The sequence below is a fragment of the Didymosphaeria variabile genome, assembly GCF_027946475.1.
Source record: "Didymosphaeria variabile strain IMI 356815 chromosome Unknown scaffold_8, whole genome shotgun sequence".
Taxonomy (NCBI): domain Eukaryota; kingdom Fungi; phylum Ascomycota; class Dothideomycetes; order Pleosporales; family Didymosphaeriaceae; genus Didymosphaeria; species Didymosphaeria variabile.
The window spans coordinates 108,027-129,307 of NW_026611627.1; the positions used below are offsets into that span (position 1 = coordinate 108,027).

Below are 21,281 nucleotides of genomic sequence, written 5' to 3' on the forward strand. Positions count from 1 at the left end.
CATGCAGCTTGTTAGTACTCAGGAGCCTCTACGGCTATGGGCTGTAGCAAAATTCAAAGTCAATAGTCCGTAGCTTTAGGGTAAAAGGAACTTTGACTATGCATCATAATATAGGGTACGTGATTTTGAATCTCTACCTAGGTACCTATGGTACTAGGTCGCTCAAACAGGAAGGTCGCACAAGAACACAGTGCTCTGCGCCATCTTCCGCCGCTATTCATCACGTGGATGTCAAGTGAACCGTAGCAATAGAGCGCGTTTCAGAGACTCATTTCAGCCTAGCTGCCGGTGCTCGGGGATGATCTACGCCTCACTCTGTAGGAAAATTCAATCCACGGAGCAGACACTACGCTCCGTAGCACGCTGTGTTGGAATCGCTGAAGTCAATGGTGGCGGGTTTGATAGCACCGCGTGGGGATGGTACGAGCGTAACTAAGTAGGAAAGTAAGGCTCATGGTACTGTATGGGTTCAAATTCTTCAGCGACTGTGGTATCGATGGAGAATGGGTGGCTTCAACGGAGATTGGATAGGTCCGATCGAGATTGGATGGCTTTTCCTTTTCTGTGTAAGCAGATCAAGTTGTGGCAGCGATTAGCATAATATGTCTAGCCGCATATTGAAATTCCTAGCCGCCAGACCTCGACTTCGAGTCCCACATTCCGCCATCACATTACGGCGTCAGCTGTTTGATCGGGAGGAACTCCGAAACGATCACCCCTGCTTCGAATTGAAGAACGTGAATGCATGCCAAATTCGATATCATAAACACAACACTATAAGACAACGGATGGGCCTAAGGTTACATGTTGTACGATACTTTTTCGGTGGATATATTCAAACTAGTAAGTATGGCAGCTGTCCCCGGAAGCGATGATTAGAATCACACTAACAAACGTCCACAGATAGGCCATTCGAACCTCAGCAAGGATGTTACTGTTCACGTTTTCGATGCTTTTGGCTCTCGCAGCCGCCCAGACCTCGTCATCTGCGGCCGCAGCATCGTCAGCAGCAGCATCTTCAGCCGCAGCGTCTTCGGCCGCAGCATCGTCGGCGGCTGCTTCATCGGCAGCAGCATCATCGGCGGCTGCTTCATCGGCAGCAGCATCATCGGCGGCTGCATCTTCGGCGGCTGCATCTTCCGCAGCAGCATCGTCAGCAGCAGCATCGTCCGCAGCGGCGTCGTCGGCAGCAGCGTCGTCGGCAGCAGCATCCTCAGCAGCAGCATCTTCAGCCGCAGCATCTTCGGCGGCAGCATCTTCAGCAGCAGCAGCATCTACCTCATCAATCATCTCCAGTACGGCGCTGAGTAGTTCTTCTTCATCTATCATCTCCAGCACGACAAGCAGTTCTTCCTCTATCATCACCAGCACGGCACTGAGCAGTTCTTCCTCATCCATCATCACCAGCACGGCACTGAGTAGTTCTTCCTCATCTGTCATCTCCAGTACGGCGCTGAGTAGTTCCTCATCATCCATCATCTCCAGCACGACGCTAAGCAGCTCGACGACGACATCCTCCCCATCAAGCTCCTCATCGGTGGTGTCATCGTCTAGCAGCTCGGTGGTGTCATCGTCCAGCAGCTCGGCGGCGACATCTTCCCCATCAAGCTCCTCTTCGGTGGTGTCATCGTCCAGCAGTTCGGTGGTGTCATCGTCTAGCAGTTCGGTGGTGTCATCGTCCAGCAGCTCGGTGGCGACATCCTCCCCATCAAGCTCCTCTTCCGTGGTGTCGTCGTCCAGCAGCTCGGCGGCGACATCTTCCCCATCAAGCTCTTCTTCCGTGGTATCATCGTCCAGCAGCTCAAGCATGCTGACTTCCTCCGCAGGTGATACATCCTCTTCCTCGAGCAGCGCTGCCGCGCTTATTCCAGTATTGACGTCTGTAGTAAGTTACCTTTTCTATATTCGAATGTCGTGCAGATTGTAGCGCGCAGCACGATCACTGGTTTTAATTAACTTCTTAAAGGACGCCAGTACAACCTCAAGCTCAGCCGCAGCACTTTTGACAGCCTGCTCGCCTGTTGTCGTCACGTCACAGCTGCCTGCCTCAACAGCAGTGGTAACAGTTACCGGTTCAGCGGATACAAGCTACATAACAGTTACCGGTGCAGCAGATACAAGCTACATAACTGCGTACACAACTATCCCTGCAACAGTCACCGACTCCGGCAGTGCTGCCACAGTAGTCGTTACGGAGACAGTTATGCCGGACGCTTCTACTGTTGTCGTTACTACAACTACGACTGATGCCGGCACTGGTAGCACGGAGACCAGCACGACGACTGTGTGAGTATCATCTTCCATTGTCAATCAGATGAAGCTGATGAGATATTAGGACGCCGGCACCTAGCACATTCACCGCCACCATTTTCCAGCGTGTTGCCGTCCCCGTAACGATTGTTCAACGGGTCGCACAGCGAGTGGCTGTACCCGTAACGGTGATCCAGCGTATCGCACAGCGGGTGGCTGTCCCCATAACGGTCATTCAGCGCGTCACAGTGATTGCCTAGGGGAGCAAGACGTGACAAGTGGGAGGGTTATGTCGGTGGTGCGTAGCTATCGTTGTTGGTGTAAGTTGGTGAGAGGAGAGATCTGTGATGCCAGAATTTGCATTGCCGTCTTGCTGAGGAGTTCTTGGAGGCTTCACTTGAATGGCGCTTACCAGGTAGCGAGTGGGTGTGCTCCGCTACGTGGCCTTGGTGCATTGTTGTTTGCCCGTACAGTCTCTTTACATCGACTTCTCCACACCTGTTCAGTGTCTTTGATCTGCAGCATCAGATACTGTTACTTTAATCCCTCCATAAAATTGACCTTTTCGTACCATATTTGGCTCCAGGGCCTGCTTCGAATTCTTGAAAACGGTAAACACCCGGCTCGTGATGATTTTCGGGCTAGATTGCTTCGCGCGGAACTCCGTGTGCGTGCTGGTAGATCCGTCTTAGGGGTTCCAACAATTTTCTGGACAAGAATCAAGTATAGGAGTTACGCAGCCGCCATTCAGAGCGCTCGGTATCGCTTGCTTCGGTGACACAGCAATAAACCTCGATGGCTGGTCCAAAGAGCCTGAGGCCAATCTTGCTCTCCTACTAGTGTGCGGAACGCAGCAGGGATTACAGTGAGAGAGATGTTCGATTTATATCACACAACAAGTAGAGAGCCCCGTCGTGATGCAATCTATGATATCATTTCAGTATTCGCATCCACGGTGTGCTTTTCAGCTCAGCAGAAACAAACCTTGGAACGATTCGATAGCAAGCGAAAGACAAAGAGGCATTGGATAACGATACTCAACCCTCTATGCAGATCTGGGAAAGCAAGCAGAGATGTAAAATGCAAATATAGCGCAAAGGCCGTTGAGCTGTTCTGACATTGAATGAACTTCGCTTCGGCCACCCGCTCGTGCCGCTCTCCGCAGCCCTGCTAGCCCAACTCCGCACCTTACGGATTAGTCGACCGATAGCGCACCTTAATCCAACCTCAGACCACCGCATCACGCTCGCGTTCATCGCCGTGTCCGTCCCACAGCGTCCGATGCATCGAATCTTCACCTGATTTCAACATAGAAACCCTCTGCGACACCGATTACCCGCCCAAAACCAAGCCGGAGCGTCTCCGCAAGCATCTCTCGGCCTGTGTCGCGGCCGCGGCTGCTCCTCACGCGCGTTCCATCCCATCTCCTCCGACTTTAGACATCAAAACCGCCCAACATGGCAGGCACCAACTTGCTGCATGACATGGACATGTCGACGACGCCCGTCATGTCCTCCAAGACGCTGCCCGACCTCTCGATCCCGCTCAAGTCGGCCTCCAAGCCTAGCGCCCCGCGCGCTCCCCGCATCGACATCGAGCCGCTCTACACCGCTGTCAAGTCGGCCATCAGCGACGCAGACTGGACCACGTACAAGACCTCACTGTCGTCTTTCTTGCTGGGGAATCTCAACCAGGAGGAGCTGAGCGCGCGGCTAGATGCGATCTTCGCGCGGGCGGAAAACGAATCAGCGAAGGCAGGCCTGGCCCGCGGCGCATTGGAAAGAGCGCACAATGCGCTTGTCATGGGGCTGTATGCGAATGTCTTCCGGGATGCGCCCGAGGCGGGCATCGCGAGCTGGGTGTCTAGCTCGGATAAGGTTGCGAGCAGTATGCCCAAGGGGACGGGCGACGAGAGCGAGAAGCGGCTGAAGCAGGAGGTTATGCAGATTTCGCGGCGGGAGCGCAAGCGCTTGAAGACAATACACCAGGGTGGGGGTGGGGCGTTTGATTTTGCGCCTGTGGATCCGGTGGGCGGCATGATGATGGAGTATCATGAGGCGAGGAGGGTGAAATTGCCGGAAGCGGGGCCTGCAGCGCAGGCGGGCGGATATGGCAAGACGAGTATGTCGAATGATTTCGCTCACAATAACCCATTTATTATTATGCATACTGACAATGTTACCAGACTGGGACCTCGAAATCCGCAAACGCTACACCGCACCCCTCTTCACCGAGACGCACGAATTCCCCACCGCCCCCACAATCTCACTACGCTTACTTCCCATCTGCTACGAATCCGGCCTGCCGCAGGGCCACACCCCCGACTGCGCCGAGCTACTCAACATCGCGACGGAAAACTACATCAAAGAAGCCCTGTCCAATTTCTTTGCCTTGGTGCACGTGAATGGGCCCGGCTACGTGCGCACGGCAGAGTACAAGAAGCGCGTAGAATGGGAAGAAGGGAAAGTTGCACGGGGGGAGATGGCGCGGGTTGGGGGAGGCGAACTGCCCGTGGAAGTAGAAGAGAGGCGGAAAAGGAAGTTACTGTGTATGGAAGATTTGCGGCTAGCATTGGAGATTGGCGACAGCTACCTCGGGCAAATACCCATTCTCGCTGGAGAGATTACGCATTCGAGGTTTCTGGATACACCGGGCATGGAGGAGATATATTTGCCTGCTTCTGGCAGTAGGAGTAAGAGTTTGACGAACGGGGTCAATGGGGTGGGGAAGAGCAGCGCTCCATACGGCGAAGTGAACCTCGATGGGGACCCAATGGACATTGACGAAGAGTTAACGTGGCAGGGTGGCAGCGTTAAGGATATCGAGGACTTGGATGCCGTCCTGGATGATGTGCTTGAGCTGGGTGACCTTTGATTTCTCATGTTGTTGCGAAGGTCGACTTCGGCCTCCCCCGCTTCGGCGGTACTTGCATTTTCGGCGTTGGGATTATTACGGCATTTGCGTTCGGGTAGGCTGGCGCCTTGGGATGATACCCGGAACTTGATTTCTTATCTACAAAACGGCGTTTCTTTCAGTTTGAAGTTTGATCTTTTCAATCATTGCTGGTATCACTCTAATGCGGGAGGCAGACGGCTATAGATGCTGTAAGAGTAATAGTGTAAATGCAGATGCATACCATGCCTATTAAACCTACGACCGATGCCAAGATCACCGACTAGGGTGCCTAAAAGCTAATGTCTAAAGGTATCTCTAAACACACCTCTCCCGCATTTTTCAGCTCGCACGACGCATCTCACTTCCCCTTCGCCCCACTCCTCTCCCTAATCCTCTCCTCCCTCTCCCATCTTTCTTGAAATACCCTGAAAAACAACCCTAACCACTCCTTCTCCCTCCCACTCAAACCCCGGCTAGGGTTCTTCCACGCCCCCTGCAGCACCTCCTTCACACGCCGCCTAAGCACCTTAAGCGCAACCGCAGCCCGCCACTCCCTAACCGCAAACCTCAGCGTATTCCCCGGCATCGCAACCACACCAGCATGCAGCTTGAACTCGACATCCGCCGCCGCCATCAGGATGAGCGGAAGCGGGTAGACGATGCTAGTGGAATGGGCATTGTAGAATTTATTGCTCGACTGCATGATGTGGTAGTAGCTCAGATACTTCGCAGTTGAAGGATTAATGGAGGAGGCTTTGTTGACGGAGGTAGGTGCGAGCGAGACGGACTGCGCGTTGGAAATGTTGCGCCAGCCTTTGCCATCGCGGGTGAGGATCTTGGGGTAGAAAGCCATGCCGACGACGGCGTTGACGAGGATGTCGTTTGCGGAATGGGTATCGTAGGTGGGCGGGATGGCGACGAAGGTGCGATGGCGGGAGGTGCTGCGGTAGCGGGATAGTGCCCTGCGCTCCTCCGGGGTCATGGATATGAAGCCGGCTTCCACAAGGGAAGAGAGTAATTGCGCTTTCAGGTCTTCGATGTTGGACAGGTTTGGAGCGCTGAGGAAGTTCTTGTGGCAGAATTGCGCTTCTGAACGGCCGGCTGTTGTACATACATTTTTCCAGGCGTTGTAGGCGTTGTATGTAGTTAGGAGGTCGGAGTCGCCTTTTTTGAAGGCCCAGCGTGCGGCGTCGGCGCGTTGCTTTGCGCCGAAGGGGGTTAGGAAGGGGGATTTGGAGGAGAGGATGGCTGCGATGGTGATGGCTGCGTCGACGCAGCTGAATATCGCTGATAGGAGGACTAGCTTGCCGAGATGAGCATCTAGCGGTAATTTTGCGATTTGGCTTCCGAGAGGTGTGAGGTCCTCGCTAGGTGTGAGAGCATCGACTTCGATGAGCGCATCGATCGCGCGGCGAATGTTTCGTGATGAAGGGGGATCAAGGGCTTCGGAAAGTGTCTTCTCTATGTCACCGAGTTTACAGATCTTGGTACGCATAACGAGGTCCTGCAATGACAGCCGAAGCATTTCAGGTGTCTGCTGGTCCACCATGAGGCTGTCATGTCGATACTTGGTGAACAGGTGGAAACACAAGCCTTCTTGCACACGGCCTGCGCGACCTCGTCGTTGCTTTGCGTTTGCACGTGAGATGAATGACTGCGTTAGACGAGATAGCTGTCTGCGCTCGTCGAAGCGCATCTCCTTGTGCTTGCCGGTATCGATGACACACGTAATATCTGGTATGGTGACACCTGTCTCCGCGATGTTCGTAGCGATAACGATCTTCCTCATGCCTGGAGGTGGGATCACAAAGGCTGCTTGCTGCTCTTCGCTGGAGATGGTGGAATGAAGAGGGTATATGAGCCAGCTGTTATCAAAGGAAGGATGAGCGACCAGTAGGTCGTTCAGCTGGCGAATCTCAGCAATACCTGGCAAGAAGCACAAGATTGCGCTGCTGTACTTGGCGAGCTGCGGATCATATGCAACTGCTTCCATGAGTCGTATGATCAGTTCATAGTCGATCGCATACTCGTCATACTCGGCCAGTACATTCCGAGTGGCAACGCTGTAGCTCGTCAAGGTGTTCGGGCTGGATGACTTCTCAGAGGGGTTCTGGTCGTCATCGTCGCTGTCTGAGCCGTTGAAGATCTTGTTGTTTGGTGCTGCAGCGTAGTGTGTCAGCTCAATTGCATCCTCAAGGTACTTGGTCTGAACAGGGAACGTCCTTCCGGGGACATTAAGCACCGGTGCCCCATTGAGGTAGTTCGAAAAGCGATTCGCGTCAACAGTAGCACTCATAAGAATGACTTTCAGCTCTGGACGAGTGAGCATGAGTGAACGGAGAATGATGAGTAGAAAGTCGGTGTCGATGCTACACCTTATCAGCTTCGCAAGTTCATCAGATCCTGGTATGCATACCTTCGCTCGTGAACTTCATCAATGATCAAGTGCGTGACTTCGTTGAGGTTGTTCGCCGATTCCAACATACGCAAAACTACACCCACAGTGGCAAAGACGAGCCTTGTTTGAGGTGTTGTCTTGGACTCCAATCGAATCGCGTAACCGACTAAAGAGCGAATCGTTCCGACGTCTTTGGGTCCTTCTCCTAGCTCATCGCTCACACGCTGAGCTAGAGAAATAGCCGAAATTCGTCTAGGTTCCGTACAAAATATCTTACAGGGCTTTCCCTGAGACAGCTCGTGCTCAAGAAGAAAGGAGGGTATCTGGGTACTCTTTCCGCATCCTGGACTTGGTCAATGAATGTACACCTGCTTATCAGCTCTGAGAGAACGCACCCGTTTCACCGCACACTATGGTGACTTGATGCTTATCAATTGTGGAAAGGATCAACTCCCGATAGGCAAACACGGGCAAAGTAGTCCGACCCGCAAGCATATACTGAAACGAATTTGTGGAGGCCTTTCTATACCACAATTCCCTAAGACTGTCAAATGTCTGTGGAGGCGTGATCTGTCCCGATGCGGACGAGCTTGAACTGGTTGCAGCCTGATTACGCGCTCTAAAACGACTGGTAAGTACGACGCCTTCTGTCTCTTCCTCTTCCAATTGATCTTGCACAAGGGACCGAAAGTATCTAATTCTTTCACGGTCGGAAGCATCAATGCGAGACCTGCGGCTATCGAGCAGGTCTCGGTAAAGGTCCCTCCACGCAGGTGGAAGGCGTAGGTAAACTTTCTCTTCCTTAGCGGAAGCAGCGAATATGCTGAACAGTGCTACCGTCGATATAAAGCCCTCGCTCTGCTCCACGGAGACGGTAGCAACGTCGGTGGCCTCGAACGTGGATCGACGGCCAGATACGTTACAAGTCACGCCGACGATTTCAGTGTCATATTCAAGGTCCTGGTCTTTAGACCAGAGCACAGTCATACTATGCCGGCAAGAGTAGGTCGTAGGAGAGATTTGCTTGTATGAAAGGCGAGCACCAGGGTCCCTAAAGTATTTAGCAGGTTGGACCAAGTTATGCGTGTTCGTGCATACCTTGCACGGATGGCTTCTTCCAGAACCCTCCGTGGGTTAATACCGCTCTGCTTGCCAAAATCGCGTAAAATTACATTATCGTTAGCATCGTTCGCCTTTATACCATCGCCTTTCGGGGCTTCATCTGGTACAGCTGAGAACATATCGCCTAGGAACACCTCCTCGTCTTCATTCGCTTCTTCTGTACGTGTAGCTGGCTCCGGCTTTTTCCAAGACGGAATCTTAGGCCGATTGGACACTCCATTCTCTGTTCTAATAGGCTTGGGCGTTTTCGGAACGGTCGGTTGCAGCTGTCTCTCTGCTGCCATCTTCTGGGCAATTTCAGCCCGCTTGTTTGGCCATTGCGCTTCTGCTTCAATCTCGTCAAAGAGCGCATCCGACTCCAATTGCTGCAACTGCGACAGTAACTTTCGGACCACAGGAGGCTGTGCTACACTTGCTGGTTTACCATTTCCGGATTTCCTACCCTTGCCCTGCTTCCGGGACTTTGCTTCAACGGTGTCAGGGTCGATTTCGAACAATTTTCCCTTTATCTTAATATACGTGGGGACCAACTGATCCGGCTCCAGGTCACTGTCCAAGTCGCTAACAGCTACGTCAACTCCTTCGGGTTCCGGTGGTGGGGCTCGAGCTTCTCCTCCGCGTAGCCCTGGACTTGGGGCTCGTGATGATTCATTTTCAGAACCAACACTACTCCCCGTAGTGGCCGTAGGGGTCTCCGGCACAGGAGTTCCTGAAAGATCGAATCGTCAGCTTGGAAATGGAACCGAACGTAACAACAGCCAGTATACAGCATCAGCGAGCGCAAACCAAACGCCGTCATGATGAGTCATGATGACCAAAGCGGATATGCACGAGCACGACTTACCAGGTCGCGATGAAGTTGGGGAAGCACCCGCTACTGGACGTGCCCTCTTTGGCTCGTCGTAAGAGAGCGAATGACCGTCACAGTGATCCAAAGCAAGCCACTCAAGAGCTTCCTGTAGACCCCATACGCTAGCTGTGCTGTCGACAGAAGCAACGTTGGCACAAAGCCAACGGAGAACAGGCTCTATGTGAGTGGGCGAGAAACCCATGTCGCGCAATGTCAGATCAAGCATCCACAGTCTAGAAGTGGCATCTTCTTCAGATAAAACCTTGAGCAAGGATTGCTGTCCTTGTCTGCGATTAGAGTCTTTCGACTCGGTTTGGGCTAGCGAAATGATGATGTCTGTGACGTCCTTGGAAAGCCAATCATGCGTAGTGAGAGACTCGGCGGCAGCGCGAAGTACTCTGCGGTCTGTTTGAAGCTTCGTCGCCTGTCTACGAGACTCTCGTCGGACCTTAGGCGCATGCTTCTCAACCAGCAGCTGAAGTTCATCGCGTTCCAGCTGAGCTTCCAGTTCCTCTGGGGTCTGTTCGACCTTCTGAGCAACAGATGCCGGAGTAGGAGCAGCAGTAGAAGAGACCTGGGAAGTCGGCTCGACTACTGGACCTTCCTCCTTTTTGGGTGGACTGGGTTCGTCTTCGGTGGCGGCGGGCCTTTCCTGCTTGGGCTTGCTCGCTATGGATGTAGTAGCGAATCCACGAGCAGGATTACCGGCAGCCTTCTTCTTTTTCTTGTTTGGGGCCATCGGTCACGAGACCAGTCCTCTCTTGGTGGCAGCAAGCAAGTGGCAGGCGGAGGCAGGATGTGCACTCAGGTCGGGCTCCGTATAGAGAACCAGGGTGCTTGATCTCTGGCTAGATCGAGGTTGGCGGATCCGGGTCTGTGGGTGAAACGCATTGGGGCGTGCACAAGAGACGGATAGGCCAGGGACGAAAAGGGCGTCGATGGGTCGTGGAGGGCGCCGCCGTGTGCTGTCGCCGGGTGCGCTAGCGACTCGGCAAAAGTTTCCTCCGCCGGACGTTTACGTCGTGCGCCCAGGAACCTCAAATTTGAAGCTCAAACTCACCCCGCCAAACCCCGCCGTCGCATGGAGTAACACGATGGCAGTCAATGGGGAGAGTGCGCAACACCTGGACCGCGAGGAGCTGCGCCGCGGACTCGTGACCAGCTCCACAAAGCGCCGTATCCATGAGCTGTCGGGCCTGCAGCATCAGGTAGAAGACGATTGTGCGTGACAACGGTGCATGACGATACGAGTGCTGATTGTTTCGCAGCCCTCCTGCCCCCGGACCTCAAAATCCTCCTCGAGCTCCTCTTCGAGACATATCCCCTCTACGACGACAGCGATTCGAGACGAGCCGTCGAACAAGTCCTCCGATCCCTGATCAGTAGCACGCATGGCAATTTGGTGCTCTCCGCAGTCGTCGAATTTCTGAAGAGAGAATCGCAGAAAAAAAGCCTGGCATTGAGCAATGTTACTGTATTGATAGACTGGTGCTCGGTCCTCTTGCAACATTTCGCAAACGTGCCGGATCAATGGGCAAAACATGGGTTAGACGTCGCGCTTGCCCTCGCAAGAGTGCTGGAGCTATGCATGAGCATTGAGGATAAGAGACGAGGTGCGCGCGTCCACCATTCCGCCCTTGTTTCGACACGCCGAGCATTGCGTCCCCTGTTCCGCGCGAAGGACATCGGAGAAGATGCGCTTGGCAAGTTGGTCACTACTCTTGCGGCCAAGGGTGCATCGTCCACGGCTGGAAATGCCGTCCTCCTCGGTGCCATTGCCGGCGTCTCATCACGCCTATCGACCGTTAAGCCTCTGATAGAAGCCCGCAAACAGGAATACTATACTTTCTACGTGCGAGAGATTGTCGGATCACGGACCCAGTTGCCCGACCATATATCGCACGCTTTCCACGACTTCTTCGACAGCTTCGCGACACTGGAAGAGCTGCGAAAGGAGGTCATTCCTCCAATCGAAAAGGCACTCCTCCGCGCACCAGAGGTGGTGTTGAACGACATCGTTACGCCCATGGTATTAGCTCTGCCCAAAGACATGGACCTCTCCGACGTGCTTCTCGGCAACCTGCTTAAACCACTCCTTTCGAATGTCAAGTCAACAAACCCTAGCATTCGCGCGGGGGCCCTTCGCACGTTCCAAGCACTCGCTTCGCGGTCCCGTAGCGATTCAGCAATAGGCAAAATTACAGATGAAGTCTTGAACCCGCTGAAGCAGGGTAAAATCAGTGGAGTCGATCAAAAGGTGCTTCACGCCCAAATGTTGAGCGCGCTCCCGGAGTCCGCCGCGTCATCGCAGAAGATTCCTATTGCGATTGCGCCAGTAGCTCTCAAGGAACCGAACGAAGCCGCTGTGGTCGCCGAAGTGGCTGCCCTAACAAAGCATCTGAAATTCGGTCTGGCAAATGGTGTCGTTATGGAGAAATCCATATCAGATGCCTTCATCAAAGGAATGGCTGACAAGCGCGTTCCGATTCGGCGACTTTGGGCCCTTCGCACCGCGGACCTATTGTGGGATCTAACCCCTCAGCAACTAGAAAGAAAGGATGTTATCTCTTTCTACCAAGCTTCGCTCCCAAAATTGGTAGAGATCTGGCAAGAGGCCAATGCCAATCCTGTCCCAGCTACTCAAAGCGGACTGGTAACGGTGGGACACTATGTGACCGCTCTCTTAGCAAGCAGAGTCCAGTCTTCTGGCGATGCTACACTCAACGGAATTTACAAGAAGTCTGATGTTGTTGCTCAGTCTTTCGCAATAAAGCCTAAACCTTCGTTTCTGCTCAATCCACGCGTCTACTCCAAGCTCAATACTGAAGAGGACGTCGAGATCGCCTTGCGTGCTCTGACTGCTGTCTCGCCTTGGCTTCTTGAAGAACGTACACCCATTGAGGCACGTGAAGCGTGGGCACATGCTTTCATATTCTTCATAGTCGCACAAGGTGTCTCGACCAAAGCCAAAGCAGCTGCTAAATTGGTCCTGGAGAAGGCTTACGTACAGGCACCCAGCCAGATCAGTAGCGTCATTATAGCTGGACTGTGGTCATGGTACAAGTCGGACGAGTCAGGCGACAAAGAGAGTGCGGCGGTCGCTTCGAAATCCGGGGTCAGCGAGTTGTACAACGTTCTTGCTTCAATTTGTCTTTCCCAAGATTCTGTGAAAAAGCACGACGCAAGCATAGACGCTGAACATCTGCGAGAACAAAGCGTCAGCCTTCTTCTACTAGCGAGACCCGAACTCATGCCCCGAGTCTCCTGGATCGATCTTTCCCTACGAATGGGCGTCGATCCGGGACGATTGGTCAAAGACAAGTTGCAAGAGTGTGTCGAGCTCATTAATAGCGCCACGATGGTAGGTGACACGGATGGCTCTTAGATTGCGGAACTGACCAGGGTATAGGACCAGGAGAACAATTCATTCCCGTCCATCATTCAAGCTGCATACAGCGCATATACTGATCTAGCGTTTGTTGCCCCGGAAGTTGCATTACCAGTCATCGTAGACCAGTTCAGCGGAGACCTCGACGCACAACAGCTGGAGTCTGTCGGTCCTACCGAAGCTGCCATCTTCCGGACACCAGAAGGCACCGCATACATCGATGTCCTTTCAAAGAAGGCTCCCGTTACAATCGATAAGAATACCAAAGACTATGACACCTTGAAATGGGAAGAGGAGCTGAGGGCGCAATTGGCGCAGAAAACCGGTCAAACCAAGAAACTCACTGCTGACGAGCAGGCCAAAGTCAAAGCTCAGTTGGCCAAGGAAGCTACCATCCGGAAAGAAGTCGCAGCTGTTGAGCAGAAAATGAGACGTGGTGTTGGGATAATTCGAAGTTTGGCAACCGGTCCGCCTACTGAAGCAGAACAGTGGATGGGTCCCGCGGTCAATTTTCTCATCCAAGCTATCCGTGCTGGTGCTGGCCTATTACTCGGAGATCTGCCCGCGACTGCATATATCAAACTTTCCGAGCGAGCTTCCTCCCGCCTAGGCCCCTTTAGACCATTCGTCGGAATTGCCACGTTGAGGACCATTGGCTCGATCCAGCTACCGGCGGAGTATGAAGCGGAAAACCTAGGAGGTAAATCACACAATCCTTTAACATAGCCAGGGCTCACCCATTACAGATATGATCACTCGAGTGCTTTATCGCCTTCGCTTCCTGAGCGATCAACGACCTTTAGACGCTGTGTCCCTGGCCTACTGCTTTCCTCTTATCTTCCTCGTCCTCGAGAAGGGAGGCATAGGCCGTGCAGACCCTGAAGAAGCTGATGAACAGTTGATATTGGCCATTGAATTCATATCATTCCATACAAACTCTTGTACGTCAATCGCACCTTTCATGTTATCTGGCTCATATTTCCAGGTACCGACAACCGACTTCCACGCAAGCAACTTATCGAGACCTTAATAGCTTCTATGCAACATTACAACCAACACTACAAATTAATCAAAGACTGCATCATGGACTTGGCTCGTGGTCTGGCTGCAAATATCACAGACGAGGAACTGACAGCACTGCTAAAGGGGATTATAGTGCCAGAGGTCGCTGTACGGACAACAGTGTTACAAGCAATCGACGCGGAACTCGACATGAACGATCAACCTTTCAGCGAAGAGGTTTGGCTTGCTTGTCATGATGATGTCGAGGAAAATGTTGAGTTAGCCCGCACAATTTGGGAGGATAACGAGCTGCAAGTGAATGCCGACGTTGCGGCCAAAACCATACCATACCTGGATTCGTTGGACAAACAACTACGACGGGCAGCAGCACGCTCTATCGGCGAGACAGTGTCTCACTATCCGGCAATATTCCATGAGACTCTTAAGACCCTCCAAGAATCGTATAAGGAGAAAGCTAAGCCGCGGATGCCCGAGCGTGACGAGTACGGCATGCCGCGCAAGGTTGACCTGCGCGACCCATGGGAATCACGAGATGGTATCGCACTTGCATATAAAGAGATGAAGTCTTCATTTAAAGATGAAGATCTTGTCGACTTCTTACGATTCATGGTTTACGATGGTCCTCTCGGTGACAAGAGTGCTACGGTTCGCGACGAAATGATCGAAGCTGCCACATCCGTCATCACCGAAAAAGCTCAGTCTAAAGTAGAGCAATTGATGGAGTTGTTCGAATCTGCATTGGAGGACCCGGACCGGAAATCGGAAATGTACGACCAAGTCAACGAGGCCGTTATCATTCTTTACGGTGCTTTGGGAAGACATCTGAAGAAGGGCGACAAACGTGTTCCCAAAGTTGTACAGCGCTTATTGGCAACCCTGAGCACACCATCCGAGTCAGTGCAATACGCTGTCGCACAATGTTTGCCACCATTAGTACGGACGTCTGAGCAAGAATTGCAGACGTACGTTGAGCAGATGTTGGAGCAGCTGTTGCAGTCTAAGAAGTATCCCGCTCAGCGTGGTGCCGCCTACGGTCTCGCTGGAATCGTTAGTGGCAAGGGCATAAGCATCATCAAGGAGTATCGTATCATGTCAACGCTACGCAGCGCCACGGAGAACAAGAAGGAGGTCCACCAGCGTCAAGGTGCCTTCCTCGCTTTCGAGCTGTTCTCTCTCATCCTGGGTCGCGTATTTGAGCCCTATGTCATTCAGCTAGTTCCACAATTGCTGGCTGGATTCGGCGACTCGAGTGCGGATGTGAGAGAGGCCTGTTTGGATGCCGCGAAAACTTGCTTCTCGACACTTAGCTCCTTCGGTGTCAAGCAAGTCTTGCCGACCCTCTTAGATGGCCTTGATGATGACCAGTGGCGAAGCAAGAAGGGTGCTTGCGACTCACTAGGAGCCATGGCATATCTCGATCCGCAACAGCTCGCCTTGAGTCTGCCTGACATCATCCCGCCACTTACCACAGTCTTGACTGATAGTCACAAGGAAGTGCGCAATTCTGCTAACCGCAGTTTGCAACGCTTCGGTGAAGTCATTAGTAACCCCGAAGTCAAGAGTGTTGTCAGCATCTTGCTAAAAGCGCTCAGCGACCCGACCAAGCATACAGATACTGCTCTCGACGCTCTCATCAAGATTCAATTCGCGCATTACTTGGATGCGCCGTCTCTTGCTCTCGTCGTGCGCATTCTGGAGCGAGGTTTGGGCGACCGCTCTGCGACCAAGCGCAAAGCAGCACAGATTATCGGCAGTCTTGCCCATCTTACAGAGCGCAAAGATCTCATCGCGCATCTCCCTATCTTGGTCGCCGGTCTGCGTGTTGCCATTGTCGACCCTGTACCAACCACTCGCGCAACGGCATCGAAAGCCTTGGGTTCCCTCATGGAGAAGCTTGGAGAGGATGCGCTGCCCGATCTCATTCCCAGCCTCATGGCGACCCTCAAGTCCGACACCGGAGCAGGCGACCGCCTCGGATCCGCTCAAGCGTTGTCCGAAGTGCTTGCCGGATTGGGGACAGGTCGCTTGGAAGAAACTCTCCCAAGCATCTTGCAGAACGTTTCGAGCAGCAAGCCATCGGTGCGGGAAGGTTTCATGTCGCTCTTCATCTTCTTGCCCGCTTGCTTCGGCAACAGCTTTGCAAACTACCTCAGCAAGATCATTCCGCCTATTCTTGGAGGACTTGCGGATGATGTGGAGTCCATCCGCGAAACTGCGTTGCGTGGCCGACTGCTCGTCAAGAACTTTGCTACTAAGGCCATTGACCTGCTGCTGCCCGAACTCGAGCGTGGTCTTGCGGATGACAGCCACCGCATCCGTCTCAGTTCCGTCGAGCTCGTGGGAGACTTGCTCTTTAATCTCACTGGTATCAGCGGCAAGGCAGAAGATGATGAGGTTGAAGAAGGTGCCAAAGAAGCAGGGCAGTCGTTGTTGGACGTTCTTGGAGAGGAGAAGCGGGACAAGGTCCTCTCGGCTCTGTACATCTGCCGCAACGATATCTCCGGACTTGTACGATCCGCTGCCATCAACGTCTGGAAGGCACTTGTCGCCACTCCACGTACCCTACGCGAGATCATCCCAACCCTTACCCAGCTCATCATCCGCCGTCTGGCCAGCTCAAACATGGACCAAAAGGTTATTGCTGGCAACGCGCTTGGAGAACTTATCCGCAAGGCTGGAGACGGTGTACTCGCGACTTTGTTGCCTACATTGGAAGAAGGCTTGCAAACTACTGACACGGATGCCAAGCAGGGTATTTGCATGGCGCTGAGGGGAGTTGATAGCAGCCGCCACGCCGGAGCAACTTGAAGACTACGAGAAGACTCTTATTCAAGTTGTACGATCCGCCCTTGTCGATCCTAATGCCGAGGTTCGTGAAGCAGCTGCTGAAGCTTTCGATGCCTTGCAAGAGATTCTCGGCAAGAGGGCCATCGATCAGGTTCTGCCCCACCTATTGGCTCTCCTTCGCAGCGAGGATGATGCGCAAAATGCTCTCTCTGCGCTTCTTACTTTACTCACAGACAATGCGCGGTCGAACGTCATTCTACCAAATCTCTTGCCGACGTTGCTCAAATCACCGATGTCCGGTTTCAACGCCCGGGCTATCGCATCTCTTGCTGAGGTCGCTAGCAACGCCATGGCTAGACGTTTGCCCAACGTTCTCAACACGATCATGGACAACGTCATTAGGTGCAAGGATGATAATCTTAGGCAAGAGCTAGAAGATGCCTTCGACGCTGTACTGCTTTCAGTGGACGAGTTCGATGGTCTTAATACGGCCATGAGCGTCATGTTGACATTGATGAAGCACGATGATGAACACAGGCGCGCAAAGGCCGACTACCACCTTGCCAAGTTTTTCGAAGAAACCGAGGTGGATTTCTCTCGTTACTATCCCGACCTCATTCGCGTCCTACTCGTCTCCTTCGACGACCGCGACAAGGAAGTCGTCAAGGCAGCTTGGACTGCGCTCAGCGCTCTCACCAAACAGTTACGCAAAGAGGAAATGGAGTCTCTCGTCATCTCCACGCGGCAATCATTGCAACAAGCCGGCGTTGCAGGCCACAATCTTCCTGGTTTCTCACTGCCAAAAGGTATCAGTGCCATTTTGCCGATCTTCTTGCAAGGTCTCATGAACGGATCCACCGACCAGCGAACCCAAGCCGCCCTTGCAATTTCAGACATCATCGACCGCACCGACGCGAAGGCTCTCCAGCCTTTCGTCACGCAGATCACCGGTCCCCTTATTCGTGTGGTCACCGAACGCTCCACAGAAGTCAAAGCCGCTATCCTGCTCACTCTCAACAATTTGCTCGAAAAGATTCCCACGTTCCTCAAGCCTTTCTTGCCACAGCTGCAACGAACTTTCGCCAAGTCTCTGGCCGATACGTCTTCCGATGTTCTTCGGGCACGTGCGGCTAAGGCGTTGGGTACGTTGATCAAGCTCACACCTAGGGTGGATCCCCTGATTGCGGAGCTGGTCACGGGTTCCAAGACAGCCGACCAAGCAGTCAAGGCCGCTATGCTCAAGGCACTCTTCGAGGTGGTCAGCAAAGCCGGCAAATCCATGAACGAGACGAGCAGGAATGCCATTCTCGGTTTGATCGATACAGATGTCGGGGACGAGGGTGATGCAATGGCTATCACCAACTCTCGTCTCCTTGGTGCGCTTATTGGTGTCCTACCAGTGGAGACTGCCGCGGGACTGATCAAGACCCGTATATTGACTACGCACTTCAGCAAGGCGTCGATTCTCGCCCTCAATGCAGTCTTGCTCGACTCGCCTGACGCACTAATCGACAACTTCCCCGACGAGACCGTAGACACAATCTCCAAGGGCATCGCTTCTTCGCAGGACATTGTGCGCGACAACGCCGTCCTGGCATCAGGCAAATACCTGTACGTCCTCCCTCATCTTCTTTCTATTCCCTTACTACCCTACTAACCCCGCATCCAGACTCCTCGAGCGCGCCGCCAAATCATACGACCATACCAAACCCCTCTTCGAGGCGCTCGCCCCTGTAGTAGCTCCCGGCAACCCAAGCGACACACGGCGCCTATCCCTCGTGGTTCTGCGCACCATAGCGCGCACACACAACGATCTCGTACGCCCGCACATCCCCCTCCTCACACCGCCCATCTTCGCTTCCGTGCGCGATCCGGTTATCCCTGTTAAGCTAGCCGCGGAAGCGGCCTTCCTAGCGCTCTTTAGCGTCGTCGACGAAGAAGCTGCGGTATTCGATAAGTACATGCAAGCGCACGGGAAGGACCTAGGACCGGGTCCCCAGCGCTCTATGGGCGACTATTTCAAGAGGGTTGCTTTGAGACTCGCTGGTCAAGCGAGGGAGAGGAGAGAGGCGGAGGGCGGGGAGGGCGGATTGGGACTTAGTAGTGATGAGGTGGAGGATGAAAGGGAGGTGTGGAGTGTGGGGATGGTGGAGTTGGGTGATGTTTTTGCGCAGTAGAGGGTGGGGTGTATATGAAGGAAAGGAAAAGGAGGAACAGTGGGATGGGATGGGAAAATGGGTGGGCATTTAGCGGGCGTATAGGGTGTATATTGCTGATTTTATCGCGTTTCAAAAGTGGGTGCGTGTGTATTCGAGGTGTATGTTCTGCTGTGTACAGGAGAGTGTGAGCAGACTAGTGATTTGAATTCGTGAGGTCATGTATCGAGTTGAAAGTTATTCTCTCGCATACGACCCTAGGACACCGAGAACTAGTTCTCCTGCCCGGCCCGCTGTGTGTCATGGTACTGTTGCAAGTAGTCTGTTGTGTATTCTGAGTGGTTTTTCAGCAACCTTTTGCACTGGGGCTGTCTCTCCAGTTCTTTGATAAGAGGGATATCAAATTGTTTCCTCCATGCCGATCAATGCAGCTCTATATACTCGAGCTCTTCACCTGCCTGGAGAGCCTCGCCATCCATGATACCGTGAACGTAGGCGTCCCCAACAATAGTATAATGGTGTTCCTCTGGTCTCAATATGAATGGAACTCGACCTCCTGTCAACACTGCAACGACGTCGCCTTGTCTCGCATGCTTGGGTGCTAAACCCACCCGTCCGTCTCTTGTACCCATGACTCTTCGATTCCTGTGAGCGAGCCCTACGCTCATGTTTATGGGCCTGTAAGGGTCTGGTATGACGACTGCCCCGGCCTCTTTGGTTTCCGGTATTTTTCTGAGAGTCTCCTCGTATCCTTCATGGAGATCCGTCTCGATACCGCTCAGCCGATGGAAGATATCCGAATATTTTTGTGTAGGCTGCATTTCATTGAAATCATTGAAATCTTCCGGAGAAGCATTCGAATTTCTTTCGATACCTGCGCACATTGCTACCCAGAAGGACTCACGTTTAGCCAGTCCAGGGTCCTCTTCTTGGGGTGGTACGTTCGCTATCTTCAGCCACTCATCGATGGCATCAGATGTTGAGACCCCACGTTGTCTCTGGGAACCGCCGAGGTCTTGGGTAGCCACCGTTCTTATCACGTCTATAATCTTGCCCCGGATTGAGAGGGCTCCTGGTTGTGCTTTAAAATCAACCTTACTCCCATGACAAGCATCATAAACATCGAGAAGGCACCACTGCTTTGACCAAGCTCTTTGTTCTGGCCAGTATATTTCGCTCAGGTCCATTGTCCAATCTGGCACGAAAGACGGTAAATTAAAGTTCGGCTGGCGCTCGGTTCTGACATGGCTGAAGACGTCGAGATGCTTCGTACGATCGAGAAGTGATACGACGAAGTTTTCGTACACCTGTTCCACAGAGAGAGTATAGTCAGGCTGAATAAGATCTTTCGTGTCACTCGCACCAAGTCCCAGGAGGCCATAAATTTTGTCTCGCGGATCTGTTGCCTTCCTGTGTCGAAAGGACCCAATGCACTCCAGGAGGCTGCTACGAAACGTCTTGAGATGTTGAAAGGCCTCCATGGTCGAGCAAGCATTCGAGATATAGATCTGAAATTTGATAGGCAAGTCAACCGCACAGCAGAAGCGGTCATGCTTCGTAAGATGCGACATGAACTGCATGAAGGCGCCTCCGTCGAAGGTGTGTCCGCCGCAATAGAAAATCGATTTTTGGGCCAGGAAGAACTCTTGCACGGTCCATGTCCGTTCAAACCAACAGTGCCTTATGAAAGACCTTAGACCGACGGTCAATCCCACAATCTCACGAGCATTTTCGCCGTCGAGTGATTCTACGTCGACTTCCTCAATGTTTTCGATATAGAGGTCGTCAGGCCAGGCGTCGACCAGATGCGCATATGACGGGACTATTCCTTCAGCGGTAAGACCTGTCGCGAACTCCTTGAAGAACTTGAAAACGGACTTGATGTATTTTCCAGGCCAGCCCAAATCGCCAAGCCATATTGCCACGTTGGAAGCCTGAGTATAGATTGAGTGCATATGGGACAGTTGTTCTGATCGCTCAACCAAATTAGATTGGTTAATGCATAATGCGTAAACCCACAATACCCGGGGTTTATCTGAGTAACGTAGGCCTTCTAGCGCATACCAAAGATTGTCTGTAACCGGGACCAGACATCCTCCGATGTGCACGGCATGCTTCTCCGTACGCTCACCCCAGACGCACGACAATGCTTCGTATTCCGCGCTCTTATCATCAAGCGACGTGGTGCTGAAGTGACAGGCCAGGTAGTCTCCAGGCTTACCAGGGTGGAGATGGAGAAGTCGTGTCTGCCTTTGCGATGTGTCGAGAGCGGTATACTCCATGACTCACATGCTGTGCCACGCGATACTTTGCTGCCGCTTCAGATTTGACTTCCCTTCAAAGTTGTGGCTCCACAACTCGAATCTTCGTTTCTTAGCATATTATGTATGAATTAGGTCGAGAATAGCTGCG

At 52.9% G+C, this 21,281-nt stretch overlaps 5 protein-coding genes across 5 annotated transcripts; 2 read left to right on the forward strand and 3 right to left on the reverse strand.

Annotated features, from left to right (window-relative positions):
* Nucleotides 1-840: 840 nt before the first annotated feature.
* N0V89_010273 (uncharacterized protein) lies at nt 841-2,368 on the reverse strand (the record flags this gene model as incomplete). Its single annotated transcript, XM_056219017.1, has 2 exons — nt 841-1,842; nt 2,360-2,368. The coding sequence occupies 2 exons, from the start codon at nt 2,366-2,368 to the stop codon at nt 841-843; spliced, it is 1,011 nt and encodes a 336-aa protein (XP_056066144.1).
* Nucleotides 2,369-3,707: 1,339 nt separating this feature from the next.
* N0V89_010274 (uncharacterized protein) lies at nt 3,708-5,124 on the forward strand (the record flags this gene model as incomplete). The annotated part of the gene is made up of 2 exons (XM_056219018.1): nt 3,708-4,371; nt 4,436-5,124. The coding sequence occupies 2 exons, from the start codon at nt 3,708-3,710 to the stop codon at nt 5,122-5,124; spliced, it is 1,353 nt and encodes a 450-aa protein (XP_056066145.1).
* Nucleotides 5,125-5,503: 379 nt separating this feature from the next.
* On the reverse strand, nt 5,504-10,254 carry N0V89_010275 (uncharacterized protein; the record flags this gene model as incomplete). Its single annotated transcript, XM_056219019.1, has 5 exons — nt 5,504-7,514; nt 7,562-7,886; nt 7,939-8,594; nt 8,642-9,374; nt 9,510-10,254. The coding sequence occupies 5 exons, from the start codon at nt 10,252-10,254 to the stop codon at nt 5,504-5,506; spliced, it is 4,470 nt and encodes a 1,489-aa protein (XP_056066146.1).
* A 355-nt stretch (nt 10,255-10,609) lies between these two features.
* On the forward strand, nt 10,610-18,890 carry GCN1 (translational activator of GCN4; the record flags this gene model as incomplete). Its single annotated transcript, XM_056219020.1, has 7 exons — nt 10,610-10,736; nt 10,784-12,876; nt 12,925-13,603; nt 13,650-13,844; nt 13,889-16,678; nt 16,710-18,324; nt 18,383-18,890. The coding sequence occupies 7 exons, from the start codon at nt 10,610-10,612 to the stop codon at nt 18,888-18,890; spliced, it is 8,007 nt and encodes a 2,668-aa protein (XP_056066147.1).
* Nucleotides 18,891-19,291: 401 nt separating this feature from the next.
* On the reverse strand, nt 19,292-20,824 carry N0V89_010277 (uncharacterized protein; the record flags this gene model as incomplete). Its single annotated transcript, XM_056219021.1, has 1 exon — nt 19,292-20,824. The coding sequence occupies one exon, from the start codon at nt 20,822-20,824 to the stop codon at nt 19,292-19,294; it is 1,533 nt and encodes a 510-aa protein (XP_056066148.1).
* Between the last annotated feature and the right edge of the window lie 457 nt (nt 20,825-21,281).